At 43.1% G+C, this 15075-nt stretch overlaps 1 protein-coding gene across 1 annotated transcript in view; it reads left to right on the top strand.

Moving 5' to 3' along the window:
• GPC4 (glypican 4) overlaps window positions 1-15075 on the top strand; it is a gene marked incomplete at its 5' end in the record, with an annotated part of 81352 nt that overhangs the window by 51297 nt on the left and 14980 nt on the right. The window contains 5 exons of the mRNA XM_084294049.1: window positions 5414-5579; window positions 11964-12094; window positions 12215-12361; window positions 12785-12921; window positions 14779-14954. Coding sequence (XP_084150175.1) covers window positions 5414-5579; window positions 11964-12094; window positions 12215-12361; window positions 12785-12921; window positions 14779-14954 — 757 coding nt within the window. The remainder of the gene's footprint in view (window positions 1-5413; window positions 5580-11963; window positions 12095-12214; window positions 12362-12784; window positions 12922-14778; window positions 14955-15075) is intronic.

Genomic DNA, 15075 nt, shown 5'->3' with positions numbered 1-15075 from the left:
GGAGCATCCAACATTACTTTAGTTGCTTTTGGAGGCTTTTGTTTGTTTTGCTGTGTGTTTTTTTTTTCCGTGAAATCATCTTTGTGTCACTGAGAAGTCACTCTTTGAATCTTATTTATCTAGTATTGCTCTAATTCATTGTTTTTTAAAGAAAACACAACATAAATCAAAAGTAATTTCACTGCATCTATTTTCAAATTGTGGGATTTTGTTTTCTGATGGCTGTGCTGCTGGCATGGCAACGCTATTACTGTGTAAGCTTGGAAGATAAGAAAGCCTGAATTATCAGTGTTATTACAAATAGTTATTAAAGTTGACAGGGTTTTAAATGTTGTTATTAACATTCTTAATGTTAACTTCAGGGTAGAGTGAGAGCATAAAATGTGGCTCTGGCTGTCTGGCAGCTGGAAGGAGTTGCCAGTCTGGCTGCAGCGCATTGCAGGACCATCCACAGCTGGACTTGTACCACCCTTCCTCAGTTCTTCCTTACTTTTGGAAGCAGGAGGAAAAAGAACTGGTTGAGTCTCTGAACCTTAGCTGCTTGCATGGATCAGTTTTCTTGAGCTTTAGTGGCTTTATGTAGGGTGTTAACAAGGCATTTCACTTGATAGGTGAAGCTTGTACCAGAAGCATGCATCCAGATGCACTTGCTAACTACTAGGAGAAGTCTAAGGACACAGGGCAAACCATTTCCCTTATGTGAGATTCTAAAATGTGATGAAAATGGCAATGTATCCATAAAACAACAACAACAACAAAAACACATAGATTTTTGTTACACTGAGAGCACATAATTTTTACAGGAACATGAATGCATCTTCCCCAGTAAATGTAAGTGTGGGGGGGGTACTCAACAAATATGATATGAAACGTTTGAGTTAACCACAGAAATCCCATAATTGTTTGCGTTCTGCTTAGTTCTTGTGTTTGTGTGAAAATCTTGAATTTTTAAATAGCGAGTCCAATACGAATGTGAAGATTGGTGCCAAAACACATCTGTTAACAGCTTTTAATCTTCACGTTTGACAAAGCGTACAGACATGGACAAATTGTAATTTACATGATGAAACCACAGGGTGATGGATTGCTGCAGTGGCATGGAACGGCACAGAAAGGAAATAAATTTCACAAGATAAAAGGAAGGGTTTGGAGTGCATTTACTTCTATTATAAGCTTTTACAGGGTATGTGCACTACAATGTACTACCTGGGTTCAAATCTACTGGACTAAATCCTGTTCAGCAAATAAAGCTTTCTTTGGGACTCTGCTTTATTAGAAAGGAGATTATTTGGTTTTGAGGGTCATTCTAGAGTAGAGTTTGAATGAACTTGAGTTGCTTTCCAAGATAAACACAACCCCAGAACAAAGCATATCTGGGTTTACTGTTACATACAATGGTGTTTTAAGAGCTTGCACCTGGCATGGCAGAGTGAACATTAAAAGCTTGTGAAGAATTGCCAGTGCAACATATGGCACATCCCTCTGACAGATCTAGAATTGGTCTGGACTGGGCGTGGGCCCATTGCCAGGGGTAAGGTTCTCATTGCAGCGATACGCAGCAGTTAAGCATTTATCACTGTTGTAACGAGGTGTAATTACTCGTAATCTTTCCCGAAACTCTCTCTTACAGGCGATCTCTATTTGTGCCTTCCTGTTGCTTCTCTGAAGCTATAAAACGACAAACCTGGACTAGTGAATTCCCACTTTATCTTCCTCTTCACCTGCAGTTGTATTGCAAAACAGGAGCTTACCTGTGGGTTGTGTCCATCATGAGCTATGGCTCCTCCAGGCAGTTGCTGCAGGCTGAGGTTTGAAGGAACTGGTGTCCTGTCATTTGGCATGATCTGCTCAGTTTTGTGTAGAGTTAGAAACCTGTATAGGAAAAGAAGCAAAACCCTGTTTGTTTTTAAAATCATGCGAGGTCTTTGTTCAAAGGAAGCGTGTGGTGTCTAATCTGAGTGAGCGGCCGGTGTCTTCGTAGCGTGGTTCGTCTGCCATGGAACGTGGGAAAGCGGCTTCGGTTTCCCATGCATCTGCTGGGATTCATAAAGATCAACCCGATGAAATATCAAAGCAGGGCAGATGCTGTGAGGTTGCAGCCGCTCGGCGCGGATGGGGAACCTAAGATGGGAAGGCGCCTCCTGGGTCACAGCCTGGCTGGTGATTTTTCGTAACATTGTGCCATGCAATCTCTTTCATGAAACTTCAGCTTTCTATCAGAATGTTAATGGAGCCCCCGGCCCACTTTACACTGCTCTAGCACCTGGCTGGTCCTATGAACCTCTTGCTAATTTCCTTCCCAAGGAGGATGCAGAGCATTTTCGGGAGAGCAAGCAGTGGTGAGACAAGCTGGGATCTGCTGTCGAGCCTCCAATAAGTGTGGAGGTCCTGGCGCCTACTGTGGGGTGGCATGAAAAGGGTTTTTTGTCACAAAAAACAACAGTGTGGGGGTTCCTCCAAAGTTCTGTCTCTGGGTATGAGATAATGTTTAGTTCCCCCCCCCTTAACTTTTTTTGTTGTGCAAAGACTGAACCATCTGGCTGGCAGATGATACCTTTACGTTTGTCTGTTTTCAGTTTTCTTACTATAAATCATCTGATTTAGCTGTTTTCTGTTGCATGAGCTCTTCCCAGCACTTGAACTAGCTCTGCTTTAAAGCTATGCTGCCCCAATGAGGAGTTATCTGCTGGGGCTCCTGCTCCTGCTGAGCCTCCCAAACGGGTGTGCTCTGAAGCCTCCAAATCGGATTCCCCCACCACCGCAAGCAGCTTTCTGCATTGAGCACCCCACCTCCTTTCGCTCTGCTAAATGGGCTCCGTCTCGATCGCTTTTCTACACGATGCCTTCACAGAAAGCAGCATTTGTTCGGTTTGCTCTGCAAGGATGTGTTTGACTGGCCTCTTGGCTCTGTGGATGGCTCCTCTTGTAGGCAGGATTCCCTTATCGTGGGGGCTTTTGTGAGGGCTTGAGACCACGTGTGCTCCTGCCACAATGCCATGAATTCTTGGTTTTGTGAAGTCCCCAAGAGGCTCGGCTCAGCCGGCAGGACAAGGGACAACCGTTCTTTGTCCTGTGTGCTCGGTGCAGCATGACGGCAAAGGATTTTGTCTTGGCCAGACGTGGTGGTTTCTGATGGCATCTTCCCTGTCTGCCTCATTTGCAGGGAGCTGTTTCTTGGGATCTTAGCTCATGTCTCAGAGCTGTCGCAGGCCCTCTGTTTGGAGTGTGTATGAAGGCATCTTGTTTCCTTTCTAAAAATTAAAGTGGCTCTTGTTGACAGCAGCAAGCTCAGTTGCCCTGAATGCCTGAGCAGTTGTAGCTGTGCCCTGGAGCCGCAAATAAGCGGGGTACAGATGATGTCTGAATACTGCTGGCCAGCCAAAATCCAGCTCCAAGCTCTCTAAACCACAGAAGATTGTCCTTCTGTTTTTCTACTCAGTTTCCATGCCTGTTGAAGAGAAACCGTGGTCTTTCTGAAGTTAGCAGAAAGACAGCAGATTTCTGTCCCCAATCTCTTTTTGTAAGAAAAGAGATGAGGTTTTAAAACTCTGCTGCTATTATTGGCGAAGCTAGCCTGTTCCCAGGGATGTCAGGCGTTGGAGATTTGTCTGGAGCCAGCAGTGGTGCCTGGGGAAAAGCACAAGCACACAGCAGGTGATGGGGTCACTTCCTGAGGATGTTCTCCCACCTTTTAAAAACCGCTGTGCAGACCGGTGGAGATGGATGTGGTGCTTCTGTGAATGTGGTAGTTCTGTGTGGATCTTTTCTTCCGCAGATTTTCATAGTCCTGAGTGTGTGGGGTGTTGTGCGTGTGTGTGCTAGTAAAAACTGTTGCTTGAGCTTTTTCCACCCTTCCCTGGAGTTGATGAAAGCTTTCAGCATGGGAGATCTGTGACAGAGTTGCGGCCCTCTATTTAATCTTGTGCAAAGAACTGATTATGTGACGGGTTTTCTTTGTTTTTAAATCTGTTGCTTGCTAGTTCTGTGTGCTGCTAAACAATTTTGTACCAGAATAAGCAGGGAGCAGTTTTGCTTTCTCTATAGCCCTCATGCTATGCTGGGCTTCATAATAGCAAGGCCGTTATGTGCAGTATGAGGGCTTCCTCACGTTAGTTTGCCTCTTCTCAGCTTTCTCATCCTCTCTGCCACAAAACCCATGCAGCCGGCAGAGATGTTCCACTTGTACCGAATGACCTCTTCTCTTCCTTGTGAGGACACACAGTGTCTCCTCCCCTTGGCATGGTCTTGGATCATAACCTATTTAGAGCACTCTGTAAACGCCTTAAAAGAAGTAGCAAGTTCATGGCTTAAAACTCTAGAGACTGTTTATATTTTGTCAGCATATCTCCGATCCTGTCCTGATTTTGTATTTTCACATATGCTTAATCAACCCTCAGACTGGCTCCTGGGGAGACTGTTTGGTGCCTCAGATGGACCCACCAAATGGTCAGTAGCAATACGTGGTGCTAGCACTAATGCTTCTCAGGCCAATGGTGTGGAATTTGTTTCAATGAATGTTTTGAAGCTGGGCCAGAGAGTGAATCAAACGTGAATGACCATGAGTCACTTCTGAAAACAGCCCTGTTGAGGGTTCAGAGGTGACTTGCCTGCTGCAGATAGCTCCGCCTGCACGGGCCACAGTGCAAAATTGCAGGTATGTTGGCTTTGGGAGTCCTCCAGGCTTGTCTTTTGGCACTCTGTGCCGAGAGGCTGCCACCTCCATCAATCGTGGCTACCTCCATGGGGAAAGAGTTATGCTATTTAGCATGGTGGGTGCTGAGTATAAAAGAAGCTGGGTGTCTGTCATGTAAATGTTATGTTGCAGGGTTTGAATGTCAGATAAAGGAGATGGTCTGGCTGTGAGAGAGCTGTGCTGGGTGATTGTCAGGGAAGAGCTGCTCTTCATGGGTTTTGTGGGGGGAATATCAGCAAGCATCACATTTCTGCCACTTTTTCTTGAGAAAGTCCGGAGTCATCATCTTCGGTGTGTATTCGAAGCAGGGCATGGGTAATGCAGCCTTGTGGTTTCCCTTTTGGCTTGATCATTTTCACTAAGCTCAAATTCTGCATGTCTCCCTTGGGGTGCCTGTCCTTGCAGCCCAAGCAGAGGTCCCTCAGAATCTCTGTGGGTGCATGACAGTGCAGATTACATTCTGCAGAGGGGAGGACTGGCTGTGATCCTTGAGTAGCAGGTGTGCCCAAGGAAGTAAGCCAAAATCCTCATCCACAACCCAGATCTCTGGGACTGTGTACCTGTGCATCATGCCTCATTACACCTCCTTTGCACAGTTCCATTCCAACTAGCCCCCTGGTAAATGTGTTGTTTGTTTGTTTGCTTTTTTTGTTTGTTTGTTTTGTTTTCTTTGCTCTAGTGACTGAGGGCTAATTTTCTTCTCTTTTTTCTCTTTTAAAGGTGAACCCCACACCACAGGGTACAAGAGCACTGCTGAAAATGATGTACTGCCCGTACTGCCGAGGTCTGGTATCGGTGAAGCCCTGTTACAATTACTGTTTTAATGTTATGAGAGGCTGCTTGGCCAACCAAGGGGATTTGGACACCGAATGGAATACCTTTATGGGTAAGGTCCCATTAAAACTGTGTGTAAGGATATCCTGATATTGTTTCCCCCATTTGAATGGCTTTTAGGAGCAGCCACGTGTGCTACAGCAGATTTTTAGGTGTCTGATCGGTTAGCATTTTCTTCCACATCTCTGTGTAGAACAAAGCTGTTGTAGTTCACATTAATTTCTAAATACGCGAGACTTTCATTGCACCAGTGACCTCCATTGCAGGAAACTAGGCAGATGGAGCTGCAATGTGCTTGTAGGCCTGGAATGTCTCTTCTGTCACAGCTGGGCTTGCTCCAGCATCTCCTCTGTCTTGATGCATTACGGTGTCCAAAAACATAAAGGCTGAGGTCAATAAAGACCAAACGCCAGTTAGAAATAGGGAAACAGTGTCCTGTTTTGGTGCAAAGACTTGCAACCTGTAAAGCCACGTTGGTTGGATGGTTGGTCCATACTGCCCTTGGATCTGCTCTCCTCTCTTGCTGACTTGGTCCCTGTCCTTTTGCCTCTGCTTCCAAGGACTCCCATTGCGCAGCCTTCCCATCCTTTCACTGGTTTCTCTCTGGTGTAGGTATAAGCTGTTTCTTTCCATATGACTCCTTGTACATTGTTGTTACCATACATCTGTTCTTCCCAAAGTCGTTTTTCTTGCTATGCAGTCTGGGAGGCTTCATCAGCCATTGTGAGCTTTGGCTGTAGACCTGTATTTTATAGCAAAAATTGAAACGTAAAGTGTCTAAATCTGTAAACAGCTTATTTGGTGCTAAGCTACCATCTTTGTCAATAGACTGTATGTGGTGCTTTGCAAATACTTTTGCCATCATCTTCTTCCCGTTTATTTCTTTTCCATGCTTATAAATTTTATTATTTGATATATGCAGTAAACTGACTAGTCTAATACATGAGTAGACAGAAATATTAAATTCTACATTCAGTCAAGACTGCTGAATTTGTGACACATCATGTTTTTTGGGCACAGGCAAGATAATGTTAAATGTTTTCATTTGTGCTCCTTTTCAAGGAGCTTTGATTTATCTGTGAAAGCATCTTTTGGGAACAGTCACTTCGCTATAGTTTTAATGTATGATGAAGTGCACGTGTAAAGTTTCTGCAGCTACTGACAAGGCTGTGGTACTCTTCCAATTCTGCTCTTGGAGGGGAAAAAAAATAAACGGTTAGAAAAAAAGTCCCTTTCATTAAACTGTGAGATAAAAAAGGGAAATTGCTGATAATTGGTGTCCTAGGCTAGATTTAAATTGTAGAACTTGTGTTTTGTGTACAGGCTTTTCATTTAATTGCTTGTGCCAACTGGATGTATGAAGGGTATTATTTCAGAAGGTGTTTTTTTGCCTGTGTGTTCCATGTAGGGAGTTAAATGTGACACTAAATTGGGTTTCTAAGTCATTCTCTGGGAGGCTGTCATTCCTCCCCCCCACTCCCCCCCATTCCTGCCAGCCGTCTTTCTCATGAGAATATTAAGTATTTCAGCTACAATTGTTGCTGAAATAGCTCAAAGCCAGGAGACTTGCAAACATCTAGTCCAAGTAGAAAAGAGGAATCCCATGAAAGGGAAGGGCATAATGCCAGAAAACAGACAAAAGCACAAGCAGCTAATTGCTGTAGGTGGTATGCAACTAAAAACGAAACTTGGGGGAAGCCAGCAAGCCCTGTCACACGAGACTGATCAGGGACTACATACGATAATTAAGACTATTAAACAAGACAAAATAAATAAGTGCAATTCCAGGTTGGAAGCAAAGCTTTCTTCTTGCAGCGCTTGCTCCCTAAAGGCTTCTTGCCCACTCATTACTGAAGTACAGTATTACGCTTTGTTACGTTTACTGGCACTATTTGCACTTGTGGTGGAGCACAGATACCAAGAACTTAAGCTGTGCTTTCTTCAGTCAATTTAATAACTGAACAGGTGCTGGTTATGTTGCAGATTTTGTTTTCCGTCTCAATTTGACACTTGAGGCAAACTAAATTAAACAGATCTGGTGTTTTTTTTGGGGAGTGCATATGTGGCAAATGTCCTTTGCGTGTTTTTAAGTTTAAAAGCAAACAAAAAAACAACAACAACTCACTTGCATGTGCTTGTGCTTAATCCTGGTTTGCACTGTGGGCGTAAATACTAAGCTATGATAATTTGTGTGCCAAAAACAGATTTTGAAGTGAGTGAAATAATTTAAAGATAGTTAAAGAGGGGAACTAGCAATAGATACTGGAAGTATGTGTGAATTTATGTGTATGTGTGTGTAAAATATGCATCTGAATGCTTGTGTACATGTTTCTGTTTAAAAAAAAAAAAAACACATTAATTTGTAAGATTATTTCTGACTATAGTATAGCTTACTGATTCTTTTTTACCACTGTCTTTCTTTTCAGTAACCTTTATTTATCTCTGTCTTCATTGCCTGGTTATGCCCAGATTGACAATGTTTAATAGAAGAATAGCACCCCTAAAGTTAGTGGCTCTCTATGTAAGTCACTTATGTAAAGCTTTTCCAAACTGGGATGCTGAGTTTGTAGGCTCTTCAAGACAAAGACTTCCTCCTGCCTTACTTTTGCAAAGTACCATTTAAGTTGCAATGTATGAAACAATGACTGAATTGTATTCTTTTATTCTCATTTAACTATCTTTAAATTATTTTGCCATCCATTCTCGACACAATTGTACACCAATTAGGCAGCGGTATACTTTGTTTCAGACAAGCTTTGGGGTGGGAGTATATGTAAAGGCTTTCCTGAATTAACAATGTTAATCTCCAGTGCCTTTTCATGATTTTTTTTCCACAAAGGTTTACTCTGCTCAAAGATGTAGAATTCAGGCTCCCCATATACATATCTGGAGTACTACTTTGTGTGCAAAGAATTTTTTTCCTTTTAAAAAAAATGATTGTTGTTAATGAATGGTCAAGGTCTTCCCCCTCCTTCCCTCTCCTTTTAAATCAGATCTTGGGGTTAAGACTGAAAACTGCCTTTTGTTCTTCAAGTCAGACAGTGAGGCTGACGATGTGGGTTTCTGATTATTGGTGGCACAATGCAAAAGAATTGCTTTCCTTCATGAGTGCGAGGTGCTTTGTCGCCAAGGATTGTCTCAATGCCAGTAGCAAGGACAAATGTATGCAGGAGGAAAAGAGTCTTTAAGGGATGATGCTATATGGTGTGGTGTAGGGTTTTTTTTTGTTGTTGTTGCTTTTTCCCCTCTCCAAATCCACTTCTGTCTCCCCAGCAGTGAGGAAAGACAGTCTTTGTCGTGCTCTGTGTTTGTAATAAATGACCAGCGTATGTTTTTAACTCTGCCAGACTTCTTTTGTGAAGTAGATCAAACTTGCAGAGCCACCTTGCCGTGGCTTGTAAGTGCCAGTTATTTTGAACTGGAGCTGGGGAGGGGGAGCGGGGAAGAAAATCTTTCTGGGAGACAAGTTACACCTAAGCTTAGTTTATGATTTTAGTGCAACTTGCCTCCCCTCTCAAAGTGCAGCAGTGCTAATGTTATCTTGAATCCCAGCCAACCTTATTAATGTCAAATGTGGCTGCCAGAGGGAATCTACTGCTCGCTATGACTGTTGGTGAGGACACCAGCCAGCTCCTGGTGGGAGGTAAAAGTTTGCAGGATCACCCCCAAATCAAGACTGTGGGCTGCGTAGAGTCCCCCATTCCCCTCCCCCTCCTCTTTTTAATGAAAGTTTATTTCATTTAGTGCTTCTTGTCAGTATCTATCACTACTCCTGAAGAGCTACAGTTGAATATATTCTCCAAGGGCAATTATTGCTTTCCTTATCTTTTATAGCCAGCTTTGGCAGCTCTGCTGGAGGCCGAATGCATTTTCTATATCAGCAGTCAAAGCAGTGGCTGCATTCCTTTGCTGTGATACATGTAACGCCATGGCACCATCAGTAACAAAGGACCCAATTCGCTCTACATTCCCATGGTCTTGTGTATGGCCTGCCCGGCTCAAAGTTTACAAAGACGCCAAACAGCCAGAAGAATTGGGGTTTATGTTTCCTTTCAGTCTTTCACAAACACTTTATTGATCTGCGGCCTTTCCTGGCCACTCCGAGAATTAAGTAGTTACAAAATGGAATGATTTTCTTTTTTAAAAATTATGCATTTTCGTATGTTTTATTATCTGTCTATTCATAATATTTTTATTTGAAATGAGCGGCTTCCTCCAAACTGCGATGGGATGTTCTTTATGTGCGTGAAAAACCCCAAAAGCTTTGACAATGATGAACACATTTAAGTTGTGCTCCACTTGTTTACAAAAGTCTCTATTTGGTAGCACATCAAAAGCATTTTTCTCTCCTCCGGCACAATGGTATATTCATGCTAGTAGTCATTACTCAGAGATTTGAAGCATCACTTTATTGGAGCCCACCACAATACAGTCTAAGACTCTTTGTTTCATTTGTTATTACCTTCTTTAAAAAAATGCATTTATTTCAGACCTGTTTGTAGTCAGTGACGGCTAAATTCCAGCCATGCCCTGCAGCAGCTCTGTCATTAATGCTGGTTGTGTGCATCTGAGGGGTGAGGGTGTTTCCTGGGGCTTGAGCTCCTTGTGGGTTTCATCCCTAAGCATCCCTTGGATGGCACCACTGGTCCTCACTGAGGCTCCAGCTCCTCCAAAGGAATTTTTAGGGTCTCTTGGTCCCCTGATCAATCCATGCCCAGCAAATCTTTAAAACAGATTTGTCTTTACAGAGTGGATTTCCAGGTTAGGAATGCTTCTGCAACTTGTGTGGTGTTTTTTGTGTTGAATTTTTGGGATTTATTTTTATTATTTTTAAATACGTAAGTAGCTAAATTGCATATTTTTATTTTTTTATTTTTTAGTGTAGCTTGAAAGGAATTGGACATGCAGGCAGAGCTATTAGTCAATGTTTTAGTATTTGGAGTATCTTTATAGGACTGTAATTGGTAACTGAAGCCCACAGAAATTTTCTGCTTGTCAAAAGTACTTTCTGCACTTAAGAGAATGAACATCACAAAAAACACTTTTCAAGAGAAATTAATAGAGAAATTGATAGACTGAATGTAAAACACTCATTTCTCCCTTATTGAAAGGGAATGGGTGTATCCTTGGGAATGGGGAACCACTCCTTGGGAGAGGGCTTCCTTGGGGCTGTAGGTGCTCTTATGCTCACCTGTGTCATACAGGCTAGAAAAATTATAAATAAATAAATAAATAATAATAATGCAACTGCAAAGTTACGAATTTGTGGCAAAGCAGCATGAAGCGACACGGGAGAGGAGAGCAGAAAACAGTGCTTCAGAAATTGAGGGATTGCAGAGGAAACTGATGTTAAATAAAGGTTGTGATGGACAAGAGGAGTTGACTGCCCAGCACAAGACATGGGCCTGCAGGTGCTGTTTAGGGGAGGCTCAGACAAGGCTTAAATTAAATGCAGTGCAGGGTGAAATCTTTAATGCCAATAATAATTTCCCAGAGGAAGTGATGGAAGTACAGTAGCTGCCACGTTTAATGATGTATATGAAGAGTACGTGCGTGTCAGCACGGGAGGACCGAGCTGGTGTTGTCTGAGGGACTTTTCCATCTGCCCTTGCATAGAACACGTGCCATATATATCATCAGTGCACAGCATTTGTCTTAGGCTCCTGCAGTCTCCCTTGTGCCCATGTAATGCCGGATCATACAGTCCCATGTATTCTCCAGACAGCCAAGTCTGTCGCTCCCTGTAAGGGAGAGGCCGCAGCGGTGGTGCTCTTGGACCCTTCCGTGTCAGTGTCTGCTGGTCAGGACTGGCATGACGAAGCTGGTGGCTCTCTCTCTTTCAGCTCTGAAAGCAGTCTTTAAAAACAAGTGACACAAGGAAACCTTTAATAAATAAGCATGGAGAGGAGGGTTTTAGTAATGCTAGTTTTAGTGGGAGTAGCTGATTACAGACTACATTTTGGCAGACTGCGAAGGCTCTCCCTCACTTAGCGCTGCTTTTGATGTGTATGAGCCCGTGGCTGTGTGCTGGCAGCCCAGTAAGTGCCAGCCAGTCTGTTGAAGTTATAGGCCTTGGGAATGCAGCACAATGTTTCCTGCAGACATGCACTAGTCAGAAGTGATGCTGTGGTGGTGAACATCTGTGTACTGCTGTGGCACCTGTGTGGTTCTCCTTGGCCAGCCCTGCTTTGGCCACGTCTTGCCTTGATGTCTTCATACAGAGCAAACTAGTCACTTGTTCACATCGGATTGTGAGGAGTTTCAAATGCAACACCACACTGCCTTTAATGAGTGATGGGGAGGGGATGTTGTTCTGCTCAGGAGCATGCTTGAAATGCCCATTTTGGAGCAGAGGGTCTGTGCATCCCCGTGTGCTTGATGTGTGTTATCCTTAAAGCAGCTTCATTAAAAGCTTTCATTTCTCTCTTTGTGTTAGATTCAATGCTGCTGGTAGCAGAGAGGCTGGAGGGGCCTTTTAATATTGAGTCAGTCATGGATCCCATTGATGTGAAAATTTCAGATGCAATCATGAACATGCAGGAGAACAGCATGCAGGTGTCTCAGAAGGTAAATGGGCAGTGGGGACATTGGCTTTATTTGCCTAGTGTATTGTATTTCCCTCTGGGTTCTGAAGAGGAGGTCTCTTGTAACTCCCGTTTCGTAAAACCATTTCCTTCTCTTGCATAGGTTTTCCAGGGATGTGGCCAGCCAAAAACACTTGCACAAGGTCGAACTGCTCGCTCTGTCTCTGAAAGTGGTTTCAGTGCTCGCTTTAGACCATACAACCCGGAGGAGCGGCCAACTACAGCCGCTGGCACGAGTTTGGACAGGCTGGTGAGTGCCCTGTCTGGCCAGTACTATGCAGGTGCTACTCCCCTATGTACTGTGGTGTTCTTTTTCCACTTGTAATTTGTAGTTGTTGGTTGGTGGTTTTCTCTTTTTCTTTCTTAAATATTCCTTGGCTGCCTTAAACTCTCCGAGGGGTGTAATCTGTCCATGGCTCTGGATGTAAATTACCTCAATACTTGTGTGTCAGAAAGTGCCTGTTTAAAGGCTTTGCTTATGAGTAATATGTGTTTGAAGAGTGGTGTTTAATTTTGTATTAAAAAGTAAATCAACCATCAAAACGACACAACTTTACATGCAGCCTAAAGATCTGGCTTGTACACGTCTGTTGTGATAAAAATACCTTTCCAGCTTTGCTTTTAATGAGTGTTTGGTATTCTGGATTATGTCTCTTTTTTTTTTTTTTAATAGGTTACTGATGTAAAAGAAAAGCTGAAGCAAGCCAAAAAATTTTGGTCATCTCTCCCTGGCAACATTTGCAATGATGAAAAGATGTCTGTAGGCACTGTCAACGAGAACGAGTGCTGGAACGGGAGCGCCAAGAGCAGGTTTGGAGAAACCCCTGCCCTGGGTGAACGCTTCCCCTCAGTTTGTCCCCATATGCTGGCCTAACACCATGAGCCACTGCTCTTCCAAGGCTTACACACATCTCCCCTGAGCCTGGCTGCTCCTTTGGCTCATCTTCTTGTAGGCAAGAGAGCTTGGATGCAAAGCTAAAGGGTTGTCTGAGCTCTGTGCGGTGGATTGTTTTAAAAGATACCCAGATGTGGTTTCTCTCTTCGCACTTAAGACTCTTACTGACCACTCACAGGTCTGGGGAGGTGAGGTGTACAAAGCCTTGGCTAAAAGACTGGAGATGCTCACATTGTGTTGTTGCTTCAGTGCCCCCACTTTGTGCTTCTTGCATGATGCTTACCAGGATCTATTTCTGGGTTTCTTGTTAAGCAAGGGCAAAGGAGTTGGAAGCCAGAGAAAGGTCTGCTTCTCTGCTGCTGAGGACACTGGCACAATGGGACCAGTGGTTTTCATGCCCACTTTTTGTGGAAAAACAGTTACAAAACCTTTTTTTTTTTTTTTTTTTTTTTTTTTTTTTTTCCTAAGAAAGAAATTACCAACACATGAATAAGCCAAAGGATTTCTGTCGTATGGTTTATGTAACTGTTTAACTTTTATTTTGGAAATAGAAGTTTTTTTTTTTTTTCCTGCTCGCTTACTGAGGAAATAAGCAAAATCCAAGATGTTCATTGTGTGTGTATATATATAAATATATATATATATGTGTGTATATATATATATATATAAAAGTCCATGGTTTTCCAGCTGTTTTTCTTCATATTTACAGCTTTTGTTCTTAATATTTAGATATTTCTGGTGTGCAGGATTACTGCATAAATTTTACACTGTTTCATGGGTGCCTGAAACTCTGCATTGCTCAGCTAGCTTTATGGTTTTGGTCTCTGTCACAAGAAATGGCTCTGCCCTCCTGTCTGCAGGAACTAATGTTGGTACTGTAATTAAGCGAAAGTAATATTTTCTTCTGTTAAACAATGATTTTTCTTGCAAGTCAGGTAATTGGATTTAGAAAGCAGTGTCATATATCTGGTCTGTAAGATAAAAGGTGTCATTCCTACTCTATAAGATGACACTACAAATGCCTGTTTCAGGAGATATATTCTGTTGGGTTTTGTTGCTCAGTAGCTCATTTAAACCAGCAGATTGTCCTTGTGTTCAGATGTGCAGCAGCGCAGACCTGAACATACACACATCCTCAGGCAGAGTAGGGTGGCTGTTGTCTACCAATAAGTTGAGTTATGTTATCTCATTTTCAAAATCACAGATGTTTTTCCTGCTGGGGTTATTAGAGAAATTGCATCTCATGTCTATGTGGTGAGCAGTCCATATGTAGCAGCTTTATTGTTGAGGTGTATTATGCAAAGCCAGAAAGACTCTTGCCTCCAACAGTTCCCGTAAGTTTCTCTGGCATAGCTATGACCCCAAAGGTTGTTTTCCTACAAGTGTCATCTAACCGGACATCAGGGCATCTCAATAGCTTGTGTTGCTCTGCTGCCTTGCAGCAAGCTGATTTATGCTGCTGTTAAGCCATTATTATTATAAACCCTAGATCTTCCTTCTTTTTTCAAACGGAGGAGAAAATTCCCCAACCCCAGGTAGAAGGCAAGGCATGTAAAAGGCACAGGATACATAAGAACACTGATTAATTTCTCATGCTAAGAAGCCAGAGAAGTGCTCCATGTGGGCTAGCATGTGGGAAGAAAGCATTAGGCTCAGAAAACCACCTGAGTGGAGAAGCGGGGTCGGCATCACTGTCTTTCCACACTCTCACCCCTCAGCGTGGTCGCTGCTGAGCTGCAGCTCCAGTAACACCAGGAATGGTTTCTTTTTAGATATGACTTTGCAGTGACTGGAAACGGCTTGGCAAGTCAAGTGAATAACCCAGAGGTGGAAGTCGATATTACCAAGCCAGACATGGTGATTCGCCGGCAAATCATGGCTCTGCGGGTGATGACCAACAAGCTGAAGAATGCATACAGTGGGAACGACGTTGACTTCATTGACATCAGTACGTTTGCTGTTGTTTGCCTTTTGCTTTACTTTTTTCTTCCTCCTTTTAATTGGAGTTCATGCTAACACAGAGTAACTAGCTAAGCTTCAGCTATCTGTGAGTTAGTAAGGAGGGTGAG

This window comes from Netta rufina (assembly GCF_964035555.1).
Source record: "Netta rufina genome assembly, chromosome: 12".
NCBI lineage: Eukaryota > Metazoa > Chordata > Aves > Anseriformes > Anatidae > Netta > Netta rufina.
The sequence above is the reverse complement of the archived record's forward strand: the minus strand, read 5'-3'. Positions and strand labels throughout refer to the sequence as shown.